This window comes from Vicia villosa, linkage group LG5 (genome assembly GCF_029867415.1).
Source record: "Vicia villosa cultivar HV-30 ecotype Madison, WI linkage group LG5, Vvil1.0, whole genome shotgun sequence".
Lineage (NCBI taxonomy): Eukaryota > Viridiplantae > Streptophyta > Magnoliopsida > Fabales > Fabaceae > Vicia > Vicia villosa.
Genome location: NC_081184.1, coordinates 122,331,488 through 122,351,509, shown reverse-complemented (window position 1 = coordinate 122,351,509; position 20,022 = coordinate 122,331,488). Strand labels below are relative to the sequence as shown.

At 33.4% G+C, this 20,022-nt stretch overlaps 2 protein-coding genes across 3 annotated transcripts; one reads left to right on the top strand and one right to left on the bottom strand.

Moving 5' to 3' along the window:
- The first annotated feature begins 1,333 nt into the window (after nucleotides 1-1,333).
- LOC131602293 (cellulose synthase-like protein D3) lies at nucleotides 1,334-6,593 on the top strand. 2 transcript variants are annotated; one of them, XM_058874377.1, is made up of 4 exons: nucleotides 1,334-1,578; nucleotides 2,379-3,282; nucleotides 3,459-4,266; nucleotides 4,511-6,593. In XM_058874377.1, exons 2-4 carry the CDS (start codon nucleotides 2,417-2,419, stop codon nucleotides 6,260-6,262), a joined length of 3,426 nt encoding a protein of 1,141 aa, XP_058730360.1. In that variant the 5' UTR covers nucleotides 1,334-1,578; nucleotides 2,379-2,416; the 3' UTR covers nucleotides 6,263-6,593. The 2 variants fall into 2 exon arrangements, with proteins under 2 accessions (XP_058730360.1, XP_058730361.1); XM_058874378.1 differs by lacking the exon at nucleotides 1,334-1,578 and adding an exon at nucleotides 1,589-1,990.
- A 9,171-nt stretch (nucleotides 6,594-15,764) lies between these two features.
- On the bottom strand, nucleotides 15,765-19,158 carry LOC131607182 (4-coumarate--CoA ligase-like 6). The gene is made up of 6 exons (XM_058879204.1): nucleotides 17,903-19,158; nucleotides 17,194-17,383; nucleotides 16,780-16,925; nucleotides 16,593-16,660; nucleotides 16,348-16,450; nucleotides 15,765-16,219 (listed from the first exon to the last, which is right to left on the bottom strand). The coding sequence occupies exons 1-6, from the start codon at nucleotides 18,938-18,940 to the stop codon at nucleotides 16,106-16,108; spliced, it is 1,659 nt and encodes a 552-aa protein (XP_058735187.1). The 5' UTR covers nucleotides 18,941-19,158; the 3' UTR covers nucleotides 15,765-16,105.
- Nucleotides 19,159-20,022: the final 864 nt, after the last annotated feature.

Sequence of the window (20,022 nt, the reverse complement as noted above, 5' to 3'; positions counted from 1 at the left end):
TTTTATATGCGCCAATTTTATGGAATGTAACTATGAAAGGTTGATTATCAGATGATTGAGAATTTTAACTTCAAAACTATTGAAAAGAAGAATGACCCCTATCAGAAATAACAAACACTCACACATAGGCAATCCACACATCTTAAATGTACTACAAGCGTACTTGTCATTTATGGAGATTTTCACTTGCCAGTCTAATGACTGTCACACATTTTGATATACAAGTTCCTATATATCATCATTCAAGTATAAAGATCTTATTTCTAGGACCTCATCACCTACACCTAGATAATCTTCAGTATTTGGAGGTAGTTATATAGCTAGCGGTGACACTTTCTCTACCATGTCTTTTTTATTGTTGAAAGAAAAAATATCCACTATAAGTCAAACATATGGACCTCTATTCCAACCATCATCTCACTTCATCCTTAGTAAGCTTACACTTAACTAGATTTCTAAACCCATTGCAATCTTCAATGCTTGGGGGTTCATCCATTAGATTGTTATCAACAATTAGGTTAGTTATCTTGAGTTTTTCAATTACTTTGATTTATTATAATTTGATGTTTCATTTTTGTTAAAAAATTAGAGATTAGGAGTGAAATGTAGTTGATTTGAAAATATAACAGAATGTTCCGTAGGTATATCTACGAACACTCTTTTTCAAACCCTTCCGTAGATGTAGCTACGGAAGCTTTTAACTATGTTTTAACGCTTTCGTAGATGCATCTACGGAAAAAACCAATTTTTAAAATAAAAAAATCTTTCGAAAGTACATCTACGAAAGCATAGAAACAATTTTGTCAATATCCAGATACGTGAGAGATCCAAGGGGTATAGTTAGAAATTCTCTTATTTTTCATCAAATATTAATTTTATTTTTAAAAGAAAATGAAATTCAATAAATAAAAAGTAACCAAGTTACATGATTTAATTTTAATAAATCTTTCTTCACAACATTCAAATCAAATTAATGAAAATTATTTGACTTCACTTAATTCAATAAAATTAATATTAATATTTATAAAACTTTTATAAATATACACATAAAAGACCGAGTAAATTAAATTCATTTGAATTAAATAATTGGATTCATCACGTATCTCACACCCTAGTAGTAGTTTATACCGTGTCTAAAACATTTTCTACCTACTACAATACACCCGTAAAAGCGGTGTTTGTCTGTCAAAATTATTTCTTTCCTAATAAATACTAATTATTAGCAAAAAACATAAGATATTTTAGAAAATCTAAACAATTTAAATCAATAAAGATATTTATTTATACTATATAATATAATATAATTTCCCTAAAGTATGATGAAGAGTGGCTGGCCGGTACTGCTTGTTGTTTTTGTGACGACTTACATAAACTCGTTTCTCTTGTCTGTCTTTCACCGTGTCTTGCAAAGGTGACAGTTGGATGTTCCTCAAGACCACTTCTTATAAAACACTTTCTCTATTTGTTGAATCTTTCATTATTCTTTTTTTCAATTGATTTTTTCATCTCTTTCTTTCTCATTCTTATAATAAGTACTTTTCATACTTAGATCTCAAACTCATTCTGCTGCTGCTGCTGGTAAGCTTCTTTACTCTATTTTCTGCTTAAACAAGCCCTTGTCAAAAAATCATGCATTAGGTATTTTAGCTTTTTTTGTGTGATAGTGATGGTTTTCTTGATTAATTGCCGATAATCACGGCGAGAAGTTAGATGATAAATTGATATGGGTGGTGGACAGCTTTTAGTTTTTCTTTTTTTTTTTGATTTTTTTTATTATTGAAATTGTTTTTTGGTATTTTGGATTTTGAAGCAAATGTAGTGAAGTCAAAAGGGTTTTTTCTTTTTTTCAACTTAAGTTCATGTTTTGTGTTTTTCTATTTTCTTCTTGGTGGTGGTGACCTAGAGTCATCTATGAAGGATTGAGTAATTTTTTTTGGATCTCTTACTGTTCATTACTTGAGTGTTTACATGTGTTGTTGTTAAGATTCAGGTGAATGAATCTGATGCCTTTTAATGTTTACATGATTAGTTGCTTTTTCTTTGTTTTGAAAATCTGATGATATTTTTTTTTTTGAATATTCTTCAAAACTTTACTTAGATCTAGTGATTTGCTTAGGAATCACTAGCTAATTTCATTTCATATAAGCTTGCAATTGATTGAGACTTGAATGATGTCATGTGTCTTTATATGTTTAGGAATAATTCCTTTTAATATTTCTCTCTCTCCCCTCTCTCATCATAGTACTTTTTGAGGTATTGATTTGCAACTTAAAGATTCATTTTTGAACTTTATGTGAGTGTTTGTTTGTTCATGAGAATTTCATGAAGTTAATTTCGATGTTGATGAGGATCTGATGTGCTAAATTTCTGAATTTCAGGATATTAATTTTGTATCGATCGATCTTTATCATCGAATATGAATTCGAAATCATTAAAAATGAGCAGATCGTCTCTGTCGTCAACTTCTGATGTATCTGAAGCAAACAAGCCTCCTTTACCTCCAACTGTAACATTTGGCCGAAGAACTTCCTCGGGTCGATACACCAGTTACTCCAGAGATGATCTTGACAGTGAGCTAGGAAGTCACGATTTCATGAATTATACGGTGCATTTACCACCAACTCCTGATAACCAACCTATGGATCCGACGAAGATCTCACAGAAAGTTGAGGAGCAGTATGTGTCGAGTTCTCTCTTCACGGGAGGATTCAACAGTATTACTCGAGCTCATCTAATGGATAAAGTGACCGAATCTGAAGTGAACCATCCACAGATGGCGGGTGCAAAAGGGTCTTCTTGCGGTGTTCCTGGTTGTGATTCTAAGGTGATGAGTGATGAACGTGGCGTGGATATTCTTCCTTGTGAGTGTGATTATAAGATATGTAGAGATTGCTATATAGATGCAGTGAAAGCAGGAGAGGGAATGTGCCCGGGATGCAAAGAACCGTATAAGAACACAGAACTCGATGAAGTGGCTGTGGATGATGGAATGCCACTTCCACTTCCTCCTCCAGTTGGGGGGTCTAAAATGGAGAGGAGATTGTCCTTAATGAAGTCGACAAAATCTGCGCTAATGAGAAGTCAAACTGGAGATTTTGATCACAATCGGTGGCTCTTTGAAACAAAGGGTACCTATGGTTATGGCAATGCTATCTGGCCAAAGGAAGGAGACTTTGGAAATGGAAAAGATGATGTTTCTGAGCCAACCGAGTTGATGAGCAGACCATGGAGGCCACTCACCCGGAAATTGAAGATACCCGCTGCTGTTCTCAGCCCATATCGGTAATAATCCTTCTTTTTTTTCCGTAAGATGTCTTTGTTTTTGTTTTTTAATATTGATAGATGCATTTTATGTTTCAATATTTTTTCTAGTGATTGTAATTATTTGCATTTTACTCTAATGATTAATATTTGGCTTCACTATAACTGACCTATTTGAATGCAATCTGGTTTTACAGTCTCATCATTTTTATTCGTATGGCGGCTCTTGTACTGTTTCTGCATTGGAGGATCACACACAAAAATACTGATGCAGTCTGGTTATGGGGCATGTCTATAGTTTGTGAAATATGGTTTGCTTTCTCTTGGCTTCTTGATCAATTGCCCAAGCTATGCCCAGTAAATCGTTCTACAGATCTTAATGTTCTGAGGGAAAAATTTGAAGTAGTAAGTCCTGAGAATCCTACAGGAAAGTCTGATCTGCCAGGCATAGATGTCTTTGTCTCAACTGCTGATCCTGAGAAAGAACCGCCCCTTGTCACGGCAAACACCATCTTGTCTATTTTAGCTGCTGACTATCCAGTTGAGAAGCTTTCTTGCTATGTTTCTGATGATGGAGGCGCACTTTTAACTTTCGAGGCAATGGCTGAAGCTGCTAGCTTTGCTAATGTATGGGTTCCATTCTGCCGCAAGCATGATATAGAGCCTAGGAATCCGGAGTCATATTTCAGCTTAAAGAGAGATCCTTACAAAAACAAGGTGAAACCTGATTTTGTGAAGGATCGTAGAAGGCTAAAGCGTGAGTATGATGAGTTCAAGGTTAGAATCAATGGTTTGCCCGAGTCTATCCGTCGCAGGTCAGATGCTTTTCATGCAAGAGAAGAAATCAAGGCCATGAAAGTTCTGAGACAAAACAGGGGAGATGAACCTGTTGAGCCTATGAAGATTCCAAAAGCAACATGGATGGCTGATGGATCTCATTGGCCTGGGACTTGGTTGAGTACTTCATCTGAGCACTCAAAGGGTGACCATGCTGGCATAATTCAGGTATAATTTGCAAGCTTTTGAAATTGCTGCTGCAGTATTTGATATTATAAATAACTGCCATCAAATGCAGCTCATTCAATCCCTTGTGGCCGCAGTCGCATAGACATAAAAAACATTGATGTCGCAGCCCAGATTGCAATTGCAGTTTTTTTTTTATAAACCATGCTAAGTAGGTCCTAGAAGTAAAGTTTATTCTCTGGGAGCTGAGAATGAATAATTAACGGTTGATAAATGATATTTGCAGGTGATGTTGAAACCTCCAAGTGATGAACCTCTTATTGGAAATGCTGATGATGCAAAGCTTATTGACTTGACTGATGTTGATATCCGTCTTCCCCTTCTCGTTTATGTTTCTAGAGAGAAACGCCCGGGTTATGATCACAACAAAAAAGCTGGAGCCATGAATGCATTGGTCAGAGCCTCGGCCGTCATGTCCAATGGTCCTTTTATACTCAATCTTGATTGTGATCACTATATCTACAACTCCAAGGCAATGAGGGAAGGTATGTGCTTTATGATGGATCGTGGTGGTGACCGCCTCTGCTATGTCCAATTCCCTCAAAGGTTTGAGGGGATTGATCCCTCTGATAGATATGCTAATCACAATACTGTCTTCTTTGATGTTAATATGAGAGCCCTTGATGGACTTCAAGGGCCAGTGTATGTCGGAACTGGTTGTCTGTTTAGAAGGGTTGCTCTCTATGGTTTTGATCCTCCACGCGCCAAAGAAGACCATGCAACTTTCTGTAGTTGTTGCTTTGGGCGTAATAAGAAGAAGCATGCCAACACCTCAGAAGAGAACCGGGCACTAAAGATGGGTGACTCTGATGATGAAGAGATGAATCTTTCATCCTTCCCTAAGAAATTTGGGAACTCAAGTTTCCTTATTGACTCAATTCCAGTGGCGGAGTTCCAAGGTAGGCCACTTGCTGATCACCCTGCTGTGAAAAATGGACGGCGTCCTGGCGCTCTCACCATACCGCGAGAGCTTCTCGATGCATCAACTGTGGCAGAAGCCATCAGTGTGATATCATGTTGGTATGAGGACAAGACTGAATGGGGACAGCGTGTTGGATGGATCTACGGGTCGGTTACTGAGGATGTGGTCACTGGTTATAGGATGCATAACAGAGGATGGAAATCGGTCTACTGTGTGACCAAACGTGATGCCTTCCGCGGAACTGCTCCCATCAATCTCACTGATAGGCTGCATCAGGTTCTTAGATGGGCTACTGGCTCAGTTGAGATATTCTTCTCTAGAAACAATGCAATTATGGCCAGCACAAGAATGAAATTTCTCCAGAGAATTGCATACCTTAATGTCGGAATTTATCCTTTCACCTCTTTTTTCCTTATCGTCTATTGCTTCCTGCCTGCACTCTCCCTCTTCTCAGGACAGTTCATTGTTCAAAATCTCAACGTCACTTTTCTTGCCTACCTCTTAGCTATCACTGTGACTCTCTGCATTCTCGCCGTGCTTGAGATTAAATGGTCAGGAATCGAGCTAGAAGAATGGTGGAGAAATGAGCAGTTCTGGTTAATCGGAGGAACCAGTGCCCATCTAGCAGCCGTTCTTCAAGGTTTACTCAAAGTCGTGGCAGGCATTGAAATCTCATTCACATTGACTTCAAAATCCGGTGGTGACGACGTGGACGACGAGTTCGCCGATCTTTATATCGTCAAATGGTCATCCCTTATGATACCACCAATAACAATCATGATGGTAAACTTAATAGCAATAGCTGTTGGAGTTAGCAGGACTATATACAGTACCATACCGCAGTGGAGCCGTTTACTCGGCGGCGTTTTCTTCAGCTTTTGGGTCTTGGCTCATCTCTACCCTTTCGCGAAAGGTTTGATGGGAAGAAGAGGGAAGACACCTACCATTGTTTTTGTATGGTCAGGTCTAATAGCAATCATAATATCACTCCTTTGGGTGGCTATCAATCCACCAGCCGGTACCGACCAAATCGGAGGGTCCTTCCAATTTCCATGATCATAGCTCATTTTTTGTCACATTATTACAATTTTCCTTGGGAGTTTAAAATTCTTTTACTCTTGATTCTACAACTCAGTGATAACAGTGAATGGACTTGAATTACTATGTTTAGTTTGCTTGTGAATTTTATTCCAGAAAGTTGTTTTCAGGACACAAATGTTTGATGGTAAGATGTTGTCCAAGGAATATTATTAGCTTGCTGACTCAAGTGTTCTGTATTCTGTTTAGGATTTTTTTTTGAAAATATTTTATCATATGATTCTATTTATTCTACTAATTCTCTTAATTGAATGTATATTAGCCTCAATATTTTTCTTATGAAACGTAAATATAACAGCTTTTTAAAGTAAGCAACCAGCTTTCCTTATAAATCTGTTTGGCAAATCTTCCTTCAAATTCTATGAAATCACCTTTGTAACATATAATCCAATAATAAAAGGAATGATGTCAATCCACTTGCTTAATATTATGGGATCTCTTGATCGATCACAAATAATGTAAGTTTGGAAATAGAAGAAGACATAAATCTATATTGAAGAGTAACCCAAATAAGGAGATTTTTACTTGGCATCCTTACATTTAACCTGCCACCGCCACCCCACATGCTCTGCTTTTAATATATTACATTATCTATTAAAAATTCATTTTATTATTTATTTGGAACATTTTAGTTTTATACCGATTTTTTTTTTTTGTAAAAAAAAAAGAAAAGTATTTTATTGGAAAAAATGTTTGTTACAAATTCGTGTTTTTCATGCATTTTTACAGAAGTTTTTGAAAATTTCGATAATGATGCATGTGTTTTATCAAATATTTTAAAAAATTCAGCATAATTGCATGTATTTTTATATGTTATTTTAAAAAATTTAATAAAAACACATACAAGCATATCAAAATTTTTGAAAAAACTGGTTGAAGAAAATTTTGACATGGTTAATCGAATATTTCAAAAAATCTTGGAAAACCATGTTGATTTTCGGATTTTAAAAAATAATCGGTAGTTCATATTTCAACGTTTTTTTTACAGTGAGGACCAAAGGACCAGGCGGGAAGATTGTAAAAAGGTGACTCCTCTAGCGTATACGAAGTCTACTGCTCCAACGGATACAAAGGTGCTTGCTATGGATGATATGAAGGTTACTCCTCTGGTTGATACGGAGGCGACTGCTCCAACTGATACAGAGTCGTCTGTACACAGTGATGTAAGGTTTTGTGGAGGGCCCAATGACTGTTCTATGCTAACCGAATTTGTTGATCACGTGACATTGAGATTATGACAGAGAGAGGTATATTTATGTTATGTTGAACTTGATTTCATTTATTATTGATAAATTAAAAATAACTGATGCTTTTTACTTTGTTGGTTACAGAACCGAATGCCACTGAAGGTGGTCCCCCGCGGTACGAAGCTGAAGAAATTCTTAGATGCCTCAATGCCTCGGGATGTCAAGGAAATAGTCGACGATTACACTCTCCTTTCATTGGTGGACTGTTCGCTGACCATGCTCGACGAGGCACTATTGTCAATCTTTGTTGAGCGATGGCATAAGGATATGTCCTTCTCTTATCTTTCATTTGGAGAGATGACTATTATTTTGGATGATGTCTCCTCCTTGTTCCACCTCCCGTTGCCAGGTATTTTCTTCACCGCTCCTCTCATTAACCAGGAGCTTGCATGTATTATTGCGATACAAGACTTGGGGGTTACTGAGGCGCTGGTGAGATATGAGTTTAAAGCTAACAGGGTACCCATTTTTGTCTATCTTGGCTCCAGGATAGATATACGGATCCGGTGCCACAATCTATGTATGAGGCATCCGCTAAAGTATATACAGTTACATCTTGTAGGATATATTGTCTTAGCGGATAAGTCTCATGTATATATCGATGCAAGGTACATGTGACTATTTAATTGCCATGACCATGTCAGTTGGGCATGAGTGTGTGTTGCGTTGACCAGGAACTTTAACCAGGAACTTGGTGGTCAAACTTTCGTTGGGTAATTATATTGAATTTCTCCTTTGACATTTGAACATGTAGCGAACAATTCCATAAATCCAATTGCCTTGAAAATTTTGTGTTAGCTGCCACATATGTACCACATCTTATTTTAGGGACTGTGACAATTTTCCCTACTTGGAAGTAGCACATGGGCTACAAGGTGATGCACAACACAACAACTTGCTTTCATGAATTTCATCTTGAGAGGAAGTTTCTTTTCTTTCATTGGGTTGATAAGGAAACTTAAAATCGCAACAACATGATCAAAATGGATAACATCATCAGGAACATTAACATTGTAAATTTTTCCATAAGCGGGTATCTTACACATAACTCCAAATCCCTCCATGGCGAAACTGATATTGGTTTCGCCAATTCTTGATATAACATATATGCTTTCATACTTGAGGTTTCCATAAAAAAATTGGACAAACCTTGGATATATTGAATTTAGTTTTTCAATGAAGAATTATAAGAGCAACCAATGACAAATATTTTCATAAGGAGAAAAATCTTTGACAATTTTCTCATCCATGTAGAAGGACTTAAGCACATGGTGGTTGGAAAAATATTTTTCTTCTTGAACATTTGATAAGGAAGCATTTGAAGGAAAGTCTTTTGAAAAAGAAAATTGATTTGGCCTTTTAAGACATTTTATTTTCAAAAGTTTCCAAAATAATCTCCCTAATCGATTAAGATCTTGGTTAATGATTATATCTTATGAAAATTTGATTTTTCAACATTTCTGAATTGGAGATGATATAATCTTTGTCTAATTGATCTCCTCTTAATTTATTGAATATTTGAGAGATAGAAAAGAATGAATTGATTAAGCCCTTAGGGATAATCAATTAGGTTTGCCCGAATTTTGTATTTCTGTCGTGCCTTATTGAATAACTCATTAGAGTTTATCGATTATATAATCCTTTTTCATATTTCTTAGTCTTTTGGGTCTTGGATGATATTGGACTAGAATCCTTCTTCTTTCTGCACCCCTTCATTACAAAGATTGTACCTCTTTACTTAATTTCCCATTTTGGTTTGGCAACCTTTCCTTAAACTCAAATTTATCTCAAACTAAAATGTTAGTGACAATGCAATAAACTAACTAATCACATATAAGACCATGTGCTAGAGGTTTTAATCAGTGTTTTTTTATTTAATCTCTATCAAGTGTTTTACCTAAAAATGTCTCAAGATATCTTGAGAATTTTTCCCGTTAAAGGGAACAACATCAAACTGTTGAATCATGACAGTTTGCTTAAACTTCTCAAAGCTGATAAGACCATTAAAACAATCTTTCACCCTTAAATTTCAAAAAATGCCAGGGTCATCAAAGCCACTAGAAATATTATCTTGATCAATTACCATGAAGACCACCAAGCACCATCTTGATCAAAAATCATTAATTTCGTCTTTATTTGGTATACTAATCATTTTTATAACTTCTTTACATTTACAATCACGATACTACGTAAAATTCATTTCACAATGGTTGGAGAATGGATACCACAACACCTGAACAATCGTTATGAGGTTATGGGTGGTTATATGTATGATGCTTTCTACCACGGTCGTGCGATCGTGATTATAAGTTAAGTAGCACGCTACCTATCACAATGGTTATCTTAAATAATCGTTGTGATATATATTTATGTCATGGTTTCGACACCTAGTGACCACAATTTATCATGAATAAAATTAACATTTCACCACTGTTACAAAAGATAAACGTTGTGGTATGTATACTAAGTTTATTATATACTATGCATATTGCTTGTTTTTCCTACACCACACTAAACATATACAACCATTAAAATTGACGTAGAATATAATAATTAAAAAAATTAAATTATTCTTGAAAAACAACTTAAATGAATCTTTGTTTTTTGAATTGCACGCATCTCACAAATCATCTCTTGTTATTCAACACATAGAATTTGGTTCAATGCCCCTAGTTCTTCAAAGCAACAGTTCATTCTCTTCTAGTTTATTTTGCAAAGTATCAATATGTTGACTAATTTGGAATCATCGTCATCGGTATCATCATTATTTTAATCGATGATGATCATTATTATGATGAATTGATGACAACGATGAAGATGATTCGGAATTTCTCAACAAATTTGATGCTTTGGAAAATAAACTAGTAGAGAATGAACTGTTGCTTTGAAGAATTTGGGGCATTGAACCAAGTTATATGTGTTAAAGAGCGATAGATGAATTATGGGATGCAAGAAATTCGAAAAACATTGAATGATCTAAGTTAATCTTCAAATATAACTTAATTTTTAAATTTTTATTTTCTAAATAAATTTAAATGAATGCATGTTCAGTGAAGGGTTAGTGAAACAAGCAATCTGCATATGATATAATAAACTCAATTAGATGTTCTGAGAAACATTTATCAACAACAATAACATACCTCAACATTTATCAACAAACAATAACAACATACCTTTTTATTGAAAAGATTCGTTGAATGATTTGAAGTTGATCTACTTTGTGTTACTATGAAGAAAAAATACAGGGCGGATGAAGCTTGTAAAATAACTTCATGCTTCTTGTATTGTTTCTCCATAGCAACACAAACCATTTATGAACCACACCCACAGTATGCACTTTTTTAGTTAATTTGTTTCATTCTCTTTCCTATAAGTCAAAAAATATCATGCCAAATGTAGACAGGTTTGAAAACATAAACTCAATCAAATTTGGAAACATAAACCATTAAGCCTGATTTCGAAATATAAAAAGCTTTAAGAATGTTAACCTGATTTGAAAAAAATAAATAGTATTAACGATATTTTAACATAAACAGAAATATTACCCAAAAAAGAAGTAAATTATGCCAAATGAAAAACCCTTTTTAAGAAGAACTAGTGTCATACATGGAACATATATAGAAAATGGAAGAAAGCTAATGGAGAAGAAATAAAAAGATTACCTTTTTGTTTGAATAAGGTTATCAAGACGAGTTCGTTGCGTTGGAAGAAATTGATGTTAGGGTTTTATTTTGAGAAAAAAAGAAAGAAAACATATGAATAACAAGGAAGAAAGCTTATGAAGAAGAAGACGAAAGAGAAGGCGAATGAACTTGATTATCTTTAAGTTTGAAGATGCTTATGAGGACGAGTTTGCTGCATGTGAAAGAGAGCGTTGTTAAGTTTTTTTTAGAGTGATGGCTATTTTGAGGGAAAACTTGATAACTTTGCTCATATATATAAAAAAATTATCACCACGGTTGTTAAAAACAATCGTGATAATATTTAAGTACTATTCACAACGGTTTCTAGTATTAACTGTGGTGATAAGTATTTAATATTTGGTTAAATTACCTCCAGGGTCTTTTAAATTATTTAATTGTAACAAATTAGTCCTTTATGTTTTTTTTGCTACGTGTGGGTCCTTTATGTTAACTAACGCCTACACCGTTGATCTTTTTTGCAAATCCTTTCCAAAAACGCTGAACTAACACTAATGGTAATGATATGTCACTTAACATATGTCAGAGACCATCATAGGATCATATAATAAAATTTTCAGAATTTTTTAGTGCATAAAAGTATTTTTAAACTAATTAAAATGCACGCAAAAGAAGAAATTAAAGAAAAATAGTATAACAGAAAATATAATTCTCATAAAATTACACGAAGTGTAAAATGAGAAGAAATATTTTTAGGAATTTTTTTATAATTTTTGGACAAAAATCGGATTTAATATGAATTTTAGAAGTTAAAGAACAAAATAAAGCATAAAAAATGTCAACAGTGCAGATGTTAGTTAACATAAAAGACCCACATGTAGCGAAAAAATATAAAGGACTAACTTGTTACAATTAAAATAACTTAAAGGACCCAAGACGTAATTTAGCCTTAATATTTTAATATATTTTTAAGAGTATAATGACAACCCCTTTTAGTAACGAAAAGAATAAAAAAATTGTTGATGTTGGGAATCGAAGCAAGTAACCTTTAATATATCACAAGATTGTGTTTAAGGACCGTAATAAAATGTATTTTAATAAAATATTAGAAAATTTAGGCGAGCAAAAAATCAGCTATTACTACGGTTATTTAGATGGCCGTAGTAATATGGTGTTACCAAAAATATATTTTATAGTAGTCTAATCCCCTTTAAAGCTGCACAGCATTCAGGCAAATCAGATTAATTTTTCACCTTCGGTACCCAAATCTTTTTGGATCCTAACGCGTTAGTGACTTTCAGAGGTCTAGAGTTATTTTCTTTCAAGCATCTTAATTCATTTAATTTTTCATGACAATAAGGTTTCAAATGAGAGAACTTATTTAAAAAGTTACATTTGAAAACAAGATACCTAACTTTCTTCCTAGCAAGAGAGATATTACTAAATGATCTATTACGTTCATAATCTAAACCCTTTTTATTGAATGAATCTTTTTGACTAGATAGGATCAATTCTAAGTTTTATTTACCCTTAGTAAATTTTTTTAGGGTTTCATACAAACTGATTACTTCTTTTTTTTTACTGATTCAAAGGTTTCACACTTATTTGATTTTAAAAATTGATTTTTTTTTTGGTAAAAAAAAATTGATTTCTAATATAGGTTATTTCTCTCCCTACAATTTTGTCATTATTTTCAAGAAATTCAATATATCCTAAGTCTTTAATGTCATTTTCTAGTTTTTTATTCTCTTTACTAAAAATAACGCTCAACTTAAATATTTGATCATATGTTAGAGATGTTACCTCAATGTTATATTTTCATTGATGACTTTGAAGCACCCATATTTTTCCTTTGTTGTACTTTTGGAAGACTCTTTATGAGAATTTTAGGATGAACAATCGGAGATATTATTGAGGATGTTTTTGTATGAGTCTTTCAAGGTTATATTTTCTTCAAATGATGATGAATTTCCAAATTTTCTTTTTGAGGTTGACATTTCAAAGATCCTTCTGGAAGAAGTTTCTTCAAATATTCTAAGTAGAAATAAATAGACCATTATAATGTCCCACAATTCAAAGTTATTAGCTTTCATGAATATTTTCATTTTCCTTGTTCATATATTAAACCTTTCGCCATGAAAAGATAGATATGTATTTAGGTAAGTCTTCAAATTAAAATAATTGTTTGAATTAATCATTCTATCATTTGAGACGATTAGTCTTATAACAGAAGTTAGACTCTAATGTCATTTGTTGGACAAGTGACTCCAAACACAAAAGAATGGTGCATTATGGAGATTTGAAAAGCAATTTCAAATTAAAAATTCTTTGATTATTGAAAGCATTTAAAACAATTTTGTAAAACAAACAAATAATATGTAGCAGAATGAATAAATAAATAAACAAAAATTAGAGTAAATTTTTTAAATATATAAATAGATAAGGGTTAAAAGAATTGGACTTGGATTATACAGGTATAATTTAACCACTTGTCCTACTAGTGTCCTCAAGAATGTCATCTTGGGAGTTTCAATTATATCATAATTTAGCTTTTCACTAGTTATGCTCATGAACCTTCTTACAACCAAACATGAGTTTACAATGGCTATTCTCTAAAATAAACACAAGATTTTACATCACGAAAATTCTGGAATCAAACAGAGTTTTTACACCGGGCTGAGCTCAAGAACCAAACATAGATTTTAATGAACAATCTTTCAAAACAAACAAGATTTTTTACACCAGACTAAACTCATAAACCAAACAGAGATTTTGATTGACTGATCTCTTAAACCAATCATAAGCTTTTAACAGTTTAACTCAAGAATAAAAAAACTTCTTACAAGAGATATTACACAAGAGACAAAATTTTCTTGACTAAATTATAAGAATATGCCTAACACCGTAACAAACAAAAATCTTACTGATATTTTTACTCTCAAAGCAGTAAGACAATTTAGTGATAAATAAATGAATGAAAAGGAGAGAGTAGAAAGTGAGAATGTAAGTAGAAATATGTTTTTTGGTATGTTTTGAAAGTGAGGAGAACCTCTCTATTTATTGGAGAAAATTTTGGCTCCAAAAGGAAAAAGATCCATGTATCCTTTAAGTGAGATAATAGATTAAACAGTAGGGTTAATTTTCAAAATGTGGAAACCCTAATTCCCAAAAAGGAAATCTGACAAGAGCTACATATCTTAATCAATCAGGAGTGTTATTAATGGATTAAAAAGATTTATGACTTGCTCTAATTGATTGGTTAAGGTCCCTTATCGATTAGGCAATGTATACAAGCTTTTTAAATGATTAGGAGCATCCTTGGATGATTCCACAAGCATATTGATGGTTGCTCTAGAGGTTTTAAGGTGTTTTAGAAATTTTAAAGAGGTTTAAATCAATTTATAGGTGATTGTGTGCATTGCCTTAGTAATTTAATAATTACTTTAATAGCTTCACAATATTCAATGTCATGTCCGAGACGATTTTCTTTTCTTCTGGAATAACTCGACATGCAATTGAATGCCCGACTAACTTGTCACACATGTCATGGTTATGTAAACCACAAATCACATTAAATCTCCATTTGATATTTGACAAAAGATAACCACGCAACTTAAATCACATTTAATCTAGCACTTTCTTGAACAAGTGTCATCTCATTTGAATTTCCGAGAGGAGTTATATTCTTCCCTCTTCTTCCGTATCTCATTGTGACAAATGCAACTCTTCTATCTAAACCATTATCAGACCTTCCAATTACAACACCAACCCCTAATTTGAATACCTCAGCGCGAATCTATTGAAGCATATGATCACGAAACTCAAACTCTTATCCCTTTATAAATTGGTTGTCAATATCTACCTCCTTCACACCAACACACTTGACATTCGTAGGCACAATAGGTTTGGGAAAAACATCAGTGTGCACCATATCTAATGCAAAGAATAACACAAAATATTCAAAAACATATTGAAATGAACACAATGAATCCGGAGAAGCATCTCCTAAAGAATACATATAGAATCCGAAAATGCATTTTTCAGACGCAACACAACTTTTTCACCTTGAAAACAAGATTAATATGAGCAATGAGGAATGAAATAAATTATCTTTACTTTGAATTTAAGCTTCTTTTGATGTAATAAAACACAAGATTGAAATTTTGGAGTGCATATCTTTATTGAGAATGAAAGGGTTTTTTTTTATGGGTTTTGAGAAAAAATGGTAATGATGTTTGACCATGCATGGTGTTGTTTTATTAAAAATCAGGTTTGATAGTTTGGAAAATGCACTTTCGAAAAATTCTGAGTAGTTAAATTAGGAATAGATTGAGGCGGGTTTCATTGAGATGCAAGGCGCGTCTGAAGATGTATTTTTTAAATCAGATGGACATTTTCGAATTTTCATAAAGTGTTTTTCCACCACACGATTAGCAATTCCTTAAAAATAAACCCAAGAACATAAACAACAACATAAATCAAGAAAACACTACATTTTAGTTCCCAATAAATTCAATATTGAATCTATATAACCACTTTGAACAAAGAAATAAATCTTGTCCTTCAATCACATATCCAAATTCTTCTCAAAATTTCAATCACATAACCAAATTCTTCTCAAAATTTGTTAACAAATGACTGCTTCTGGTTGACACATACATGTGCTGATATAGAATTAATCCATTATAGTATGTCCTTTTGATTACATTAGAATGCTTCTTAAACAATGGCGACATATATTACTGGAAAGGTCAATTACCTGTCCTTTGTGGAGGCAAGCTTGTGCTTAGAAGCTCTTACTATAAGTGTTTTTTGGACTTCTAGTTTCTGTGTTATTCATAAGTTAATAAAAAAATGTGCAGACTAGAGTTTTTTGGTAACTTAATATTAAGACAAAAATGTTCTTCATTCCCTTAAAGTTTAGAAGTCGACCAATGCCTGAGATCTTTTCGAAGGATCTTTCCAGTCGGAGACCTAGGTATCTTGTCGGTGAAGAAAACTTTCCGAACCTTCTTGTATGGAGAAACCTGCCATAAAAAAATAGGTTAAATGTGAAAAGCATTTCAATAATAATATAGACACTATGACATTGATTCAAGTTGTAATATCAATTCAAATATCATAAAACTTATGTCTGTTCTATCAGAAGAAGAACCTGCTTGGCGACATAATCGATAACATGCTTCGGTGAAAGTACACTTCCGACCTTCTTGACCACAAATGCTACTGGAATCTCCCCAGCTTCTTCATCTTTGGCACTGATATGGAAAAATGATGCAACAGTTGAGGTTATATTTAAAAATGTCCAACGAGGCACTTTAGAAGACCACGGATGGCTGCATTTTCAATAGTTTGCAGAAAAGAAGACATGAATGAAGTGTTCATACTTCATATACTTACGCAGTAACAGCAACATCAACTATTTCAGGATGCGAAAGTAACACTGTTTCTAAGTCCGCAGGAGCGATCTGTAACAGATCATGTATCACATACATAAGAACAATTCATTGAAATAGAATAAAATTAAATTGTATTACAAAAACATGTAGTAAATGAAGATCATGCAATAAAACCAAAAATTAGATACCTGAAACCCTTTGTATTTGATAATGTCTTTCAAGCGGTCAGACAAATGTAAATATCCATCCTGATCAAAATAAACAATATCTCCGGTGCGTAGCCAACCATCTTTATCAATTGTTGACATTGTAGCTTCCTTGTTGTTCAAGTATCCTGAGAAATAAAGGAAAGAGTTTGATTAATAATTTCAATTTCAATTGGAATAGCAATACGACATGCGAAAAATGTACACGTAAGTTGAGGAATAAGACAGAAACAAAAGTTATAGCAAACAGATTCAAGGCACTGAATCAATCTCATCATTCGCATGTAAAAGTAGGGTAAGATTGCCTAAAATAGACAAGATCTGTATATATATATGATTGTGTTTCCTTTTTTAATATTGTATCTATATCTATTCGGAAAAATACAGAGTTTTTACCTCTCATAATCGACGGCCCTCTCAACCAAAGCTCGCCGCTGCTGCCTGGGGGCAATAAGGCACCATTATTCCAGTCTACAACTTTTGCCTCCATGTTTGGAGCTAACAACCCTATTGAAGAATACTCGTGAGATTTTTCAGTATTGAAGCCACGTGTTCCTACTGCGGTCGACTCGGTCATTCCATACCCCTAACAAAGAAACAATCTTACAGCTACAGATTCTTACAAAATCTAGGAAAGTAACATCATTATCATAAACAAATAAAGTTCCACATTGATGGTCAAGAATCTGTTGTGGATTTAAACATCAATGGCACAAAAAGAGTATCTATTAGCATGACCGTCTTTGAGGGCGTGCAAGGCGGGATACCACACAGGTTCTAAAATTTGTCACAATTAATTTGTGGTTTAATAGGGCCTTTGATTATTTTATCATGATTGAACCGTGCCTAACCTACACATGGCCTCCAAAAACTTACGACGGCTTTGTCTATCAATCGCTATTAAATTTTCAAAGCTCACATGTTCGCTCATAAGTAAATGTAATCAGCATTTAACTACTAACATTAATAACAAAGAAAACTAACTCAAGCAATCATATAAATCATGGAGCATTACTTCAAAGAAAAATAACTCAAGCAATCATATAAATGATGGAGCATTACTTGCATTCTGTAATTAAGACAATTATATTCCAAGGTTCTTTACCTGTATTAAATCAATGTTAGGGAAAGCACGGACAAAACCACTACTAACTTCTGTGCTCAAAGGCGCTGCACCACAGGAAACCTGTCTCAAACTCTGCAACTTACTTCCATTAACACCCTTTGCCTTCATTGTCAATGCCGATAACATCGGTGGAACAACAGGATAGTGTGTAACATTATATTTGTCAATCAGTCTAATAACCTCATCAATATCAAATTTCCTCATTACAACAATTGTAGAACCCAACGACAACAATCCAACAGCAAACAGCGATAAACCATATATATGGAACATTGGCAAAACAGCTAGATACACATTCTTGGAACTAGAGGATTCATATTGAGAAGCTTCAAATCTCACAAAATGCTCAACCATAGAAATAAGATTTCTATGAGTTAAAACAACTCCTTTGCTCACACCTGTGGTCCCAGAAGAATACAATACACCAGCAGTATCTTCTTGCTTAATAATTGGCCTTTGAGTCAAATCAAAGTTACCATAAATTAGACTAAAAAAACTAGAGAAACAATCATTCTTCACATCCTTGTCATTTTCTGGTACAGCAATAACCGGAAAAGCTAATAGCTCTAGTTTCTTAATATTTTCAGGAACAGTAAAAGCAAAACTCACACCACACTCATTAACCTGTTTCTGAATTTCAGAAACACTACTAAGAGGATTCAATGGTGTAAAAACAGCACCTAAATAAAGAACAGCCAATAGTATAACAGGATAGTAAATTGAATTTGGAAGTAAAAGCAAAACAACATCACCTTGTTTAACACCCATTTTGCTTAAACCAGAAGCCATGGTTTTAACTAAAGGTAACAACTTTGAATAAGAAACAGAAGACCCAGATGAGGAATCAATAAGGGCCAAAACCCCATCATGAGAATGAGAAAAAATAAATGAAACAATGTCAACAAAAGGGTCAGTTGGAAGGTTTATAGGAGAGTGAAGACTATTGTAAATACCAGTTTTTGATGAATACCAATGAGGGTAAGTCATGTCAACAAGACAGTTGAAATTTGCAGGCATTTTTAGAGAAAAGAGAACGGTGATGTGATGCAAAAATGGTGAATGAAACAGGGAAATGGTATCTTTGTTTGGTTTTAGGATTGAGATTGTGTGATTGAAAAGAAGAATGGTGGCTTGAGAGTGAAGGTTTTGTGTTTGTGGAAATGTGAATATGAGAATTAGGAACGTAACAGCTACGTCTAGGGACAATAATAATTCATCATGTTACTACTACTATCTCTAAATAAGGTTCACTTGAAATTGTTTAATATACTTATAATAGGACTAGTATTTATTGTTTCTTAAAATTAGAAAAAGTCAATACTAACTAATAAATGTTAGTGGTCTAGATTTGTGCGATACTTCATAAATAAAATAGTTAATTGGTCCAGACTTGATATAGAGTATTTAGGTTTGATCCTGTAATTGTTAAGGTTTAGAAGAAGTTGAAACTATTTGATACTAGAATTAATTTCGAATCAGATTAGACGGTCTAGTGGATCAGATATTGGGATTGGTATTGAGAAAAAAAATATAGATATATGATTTAATTTAGAGATTGAAACTACTTGATGAAAGAATTGACTACGAACAAAATTAGCGGTCTAATAAATCTGATAGCGCTGTTGAGAAGAAAAAATATAGATATATAATTTATTTGTATTGCTAAATGATTTATAATAAATGTTAAAGAAATATACAAATAAATATCTATACTTAGTATTTATTGTGATTAAATAAAAAACAAAAGAAGAGTGGGGTAATTCTGTAGGTTAGAGATCCTATGAATAGGGTTGAAATTTTATGCACGCATTGGGCTCTCAAGTTGAGTCAGAAGCTTTTATGCTCAATGAAGGAGAGAAAAGTTACACAAAACAAGATATATTAATTATTTACTTTATTTCGAACACAAGATATAAGGTCTACATATATGAATTATTTAATTTATTTAGAAAATAACTTTTTAATAATAAAAATCAAATAGAGTAAATATTTACTAATTGGACCGTGTGATCTCCCGAACATAATTACTTAATCAATAAGTATTAGTATAAAATTAAAATAGAATATAAATAATTAATAATATTTTTAAATAAATTTAT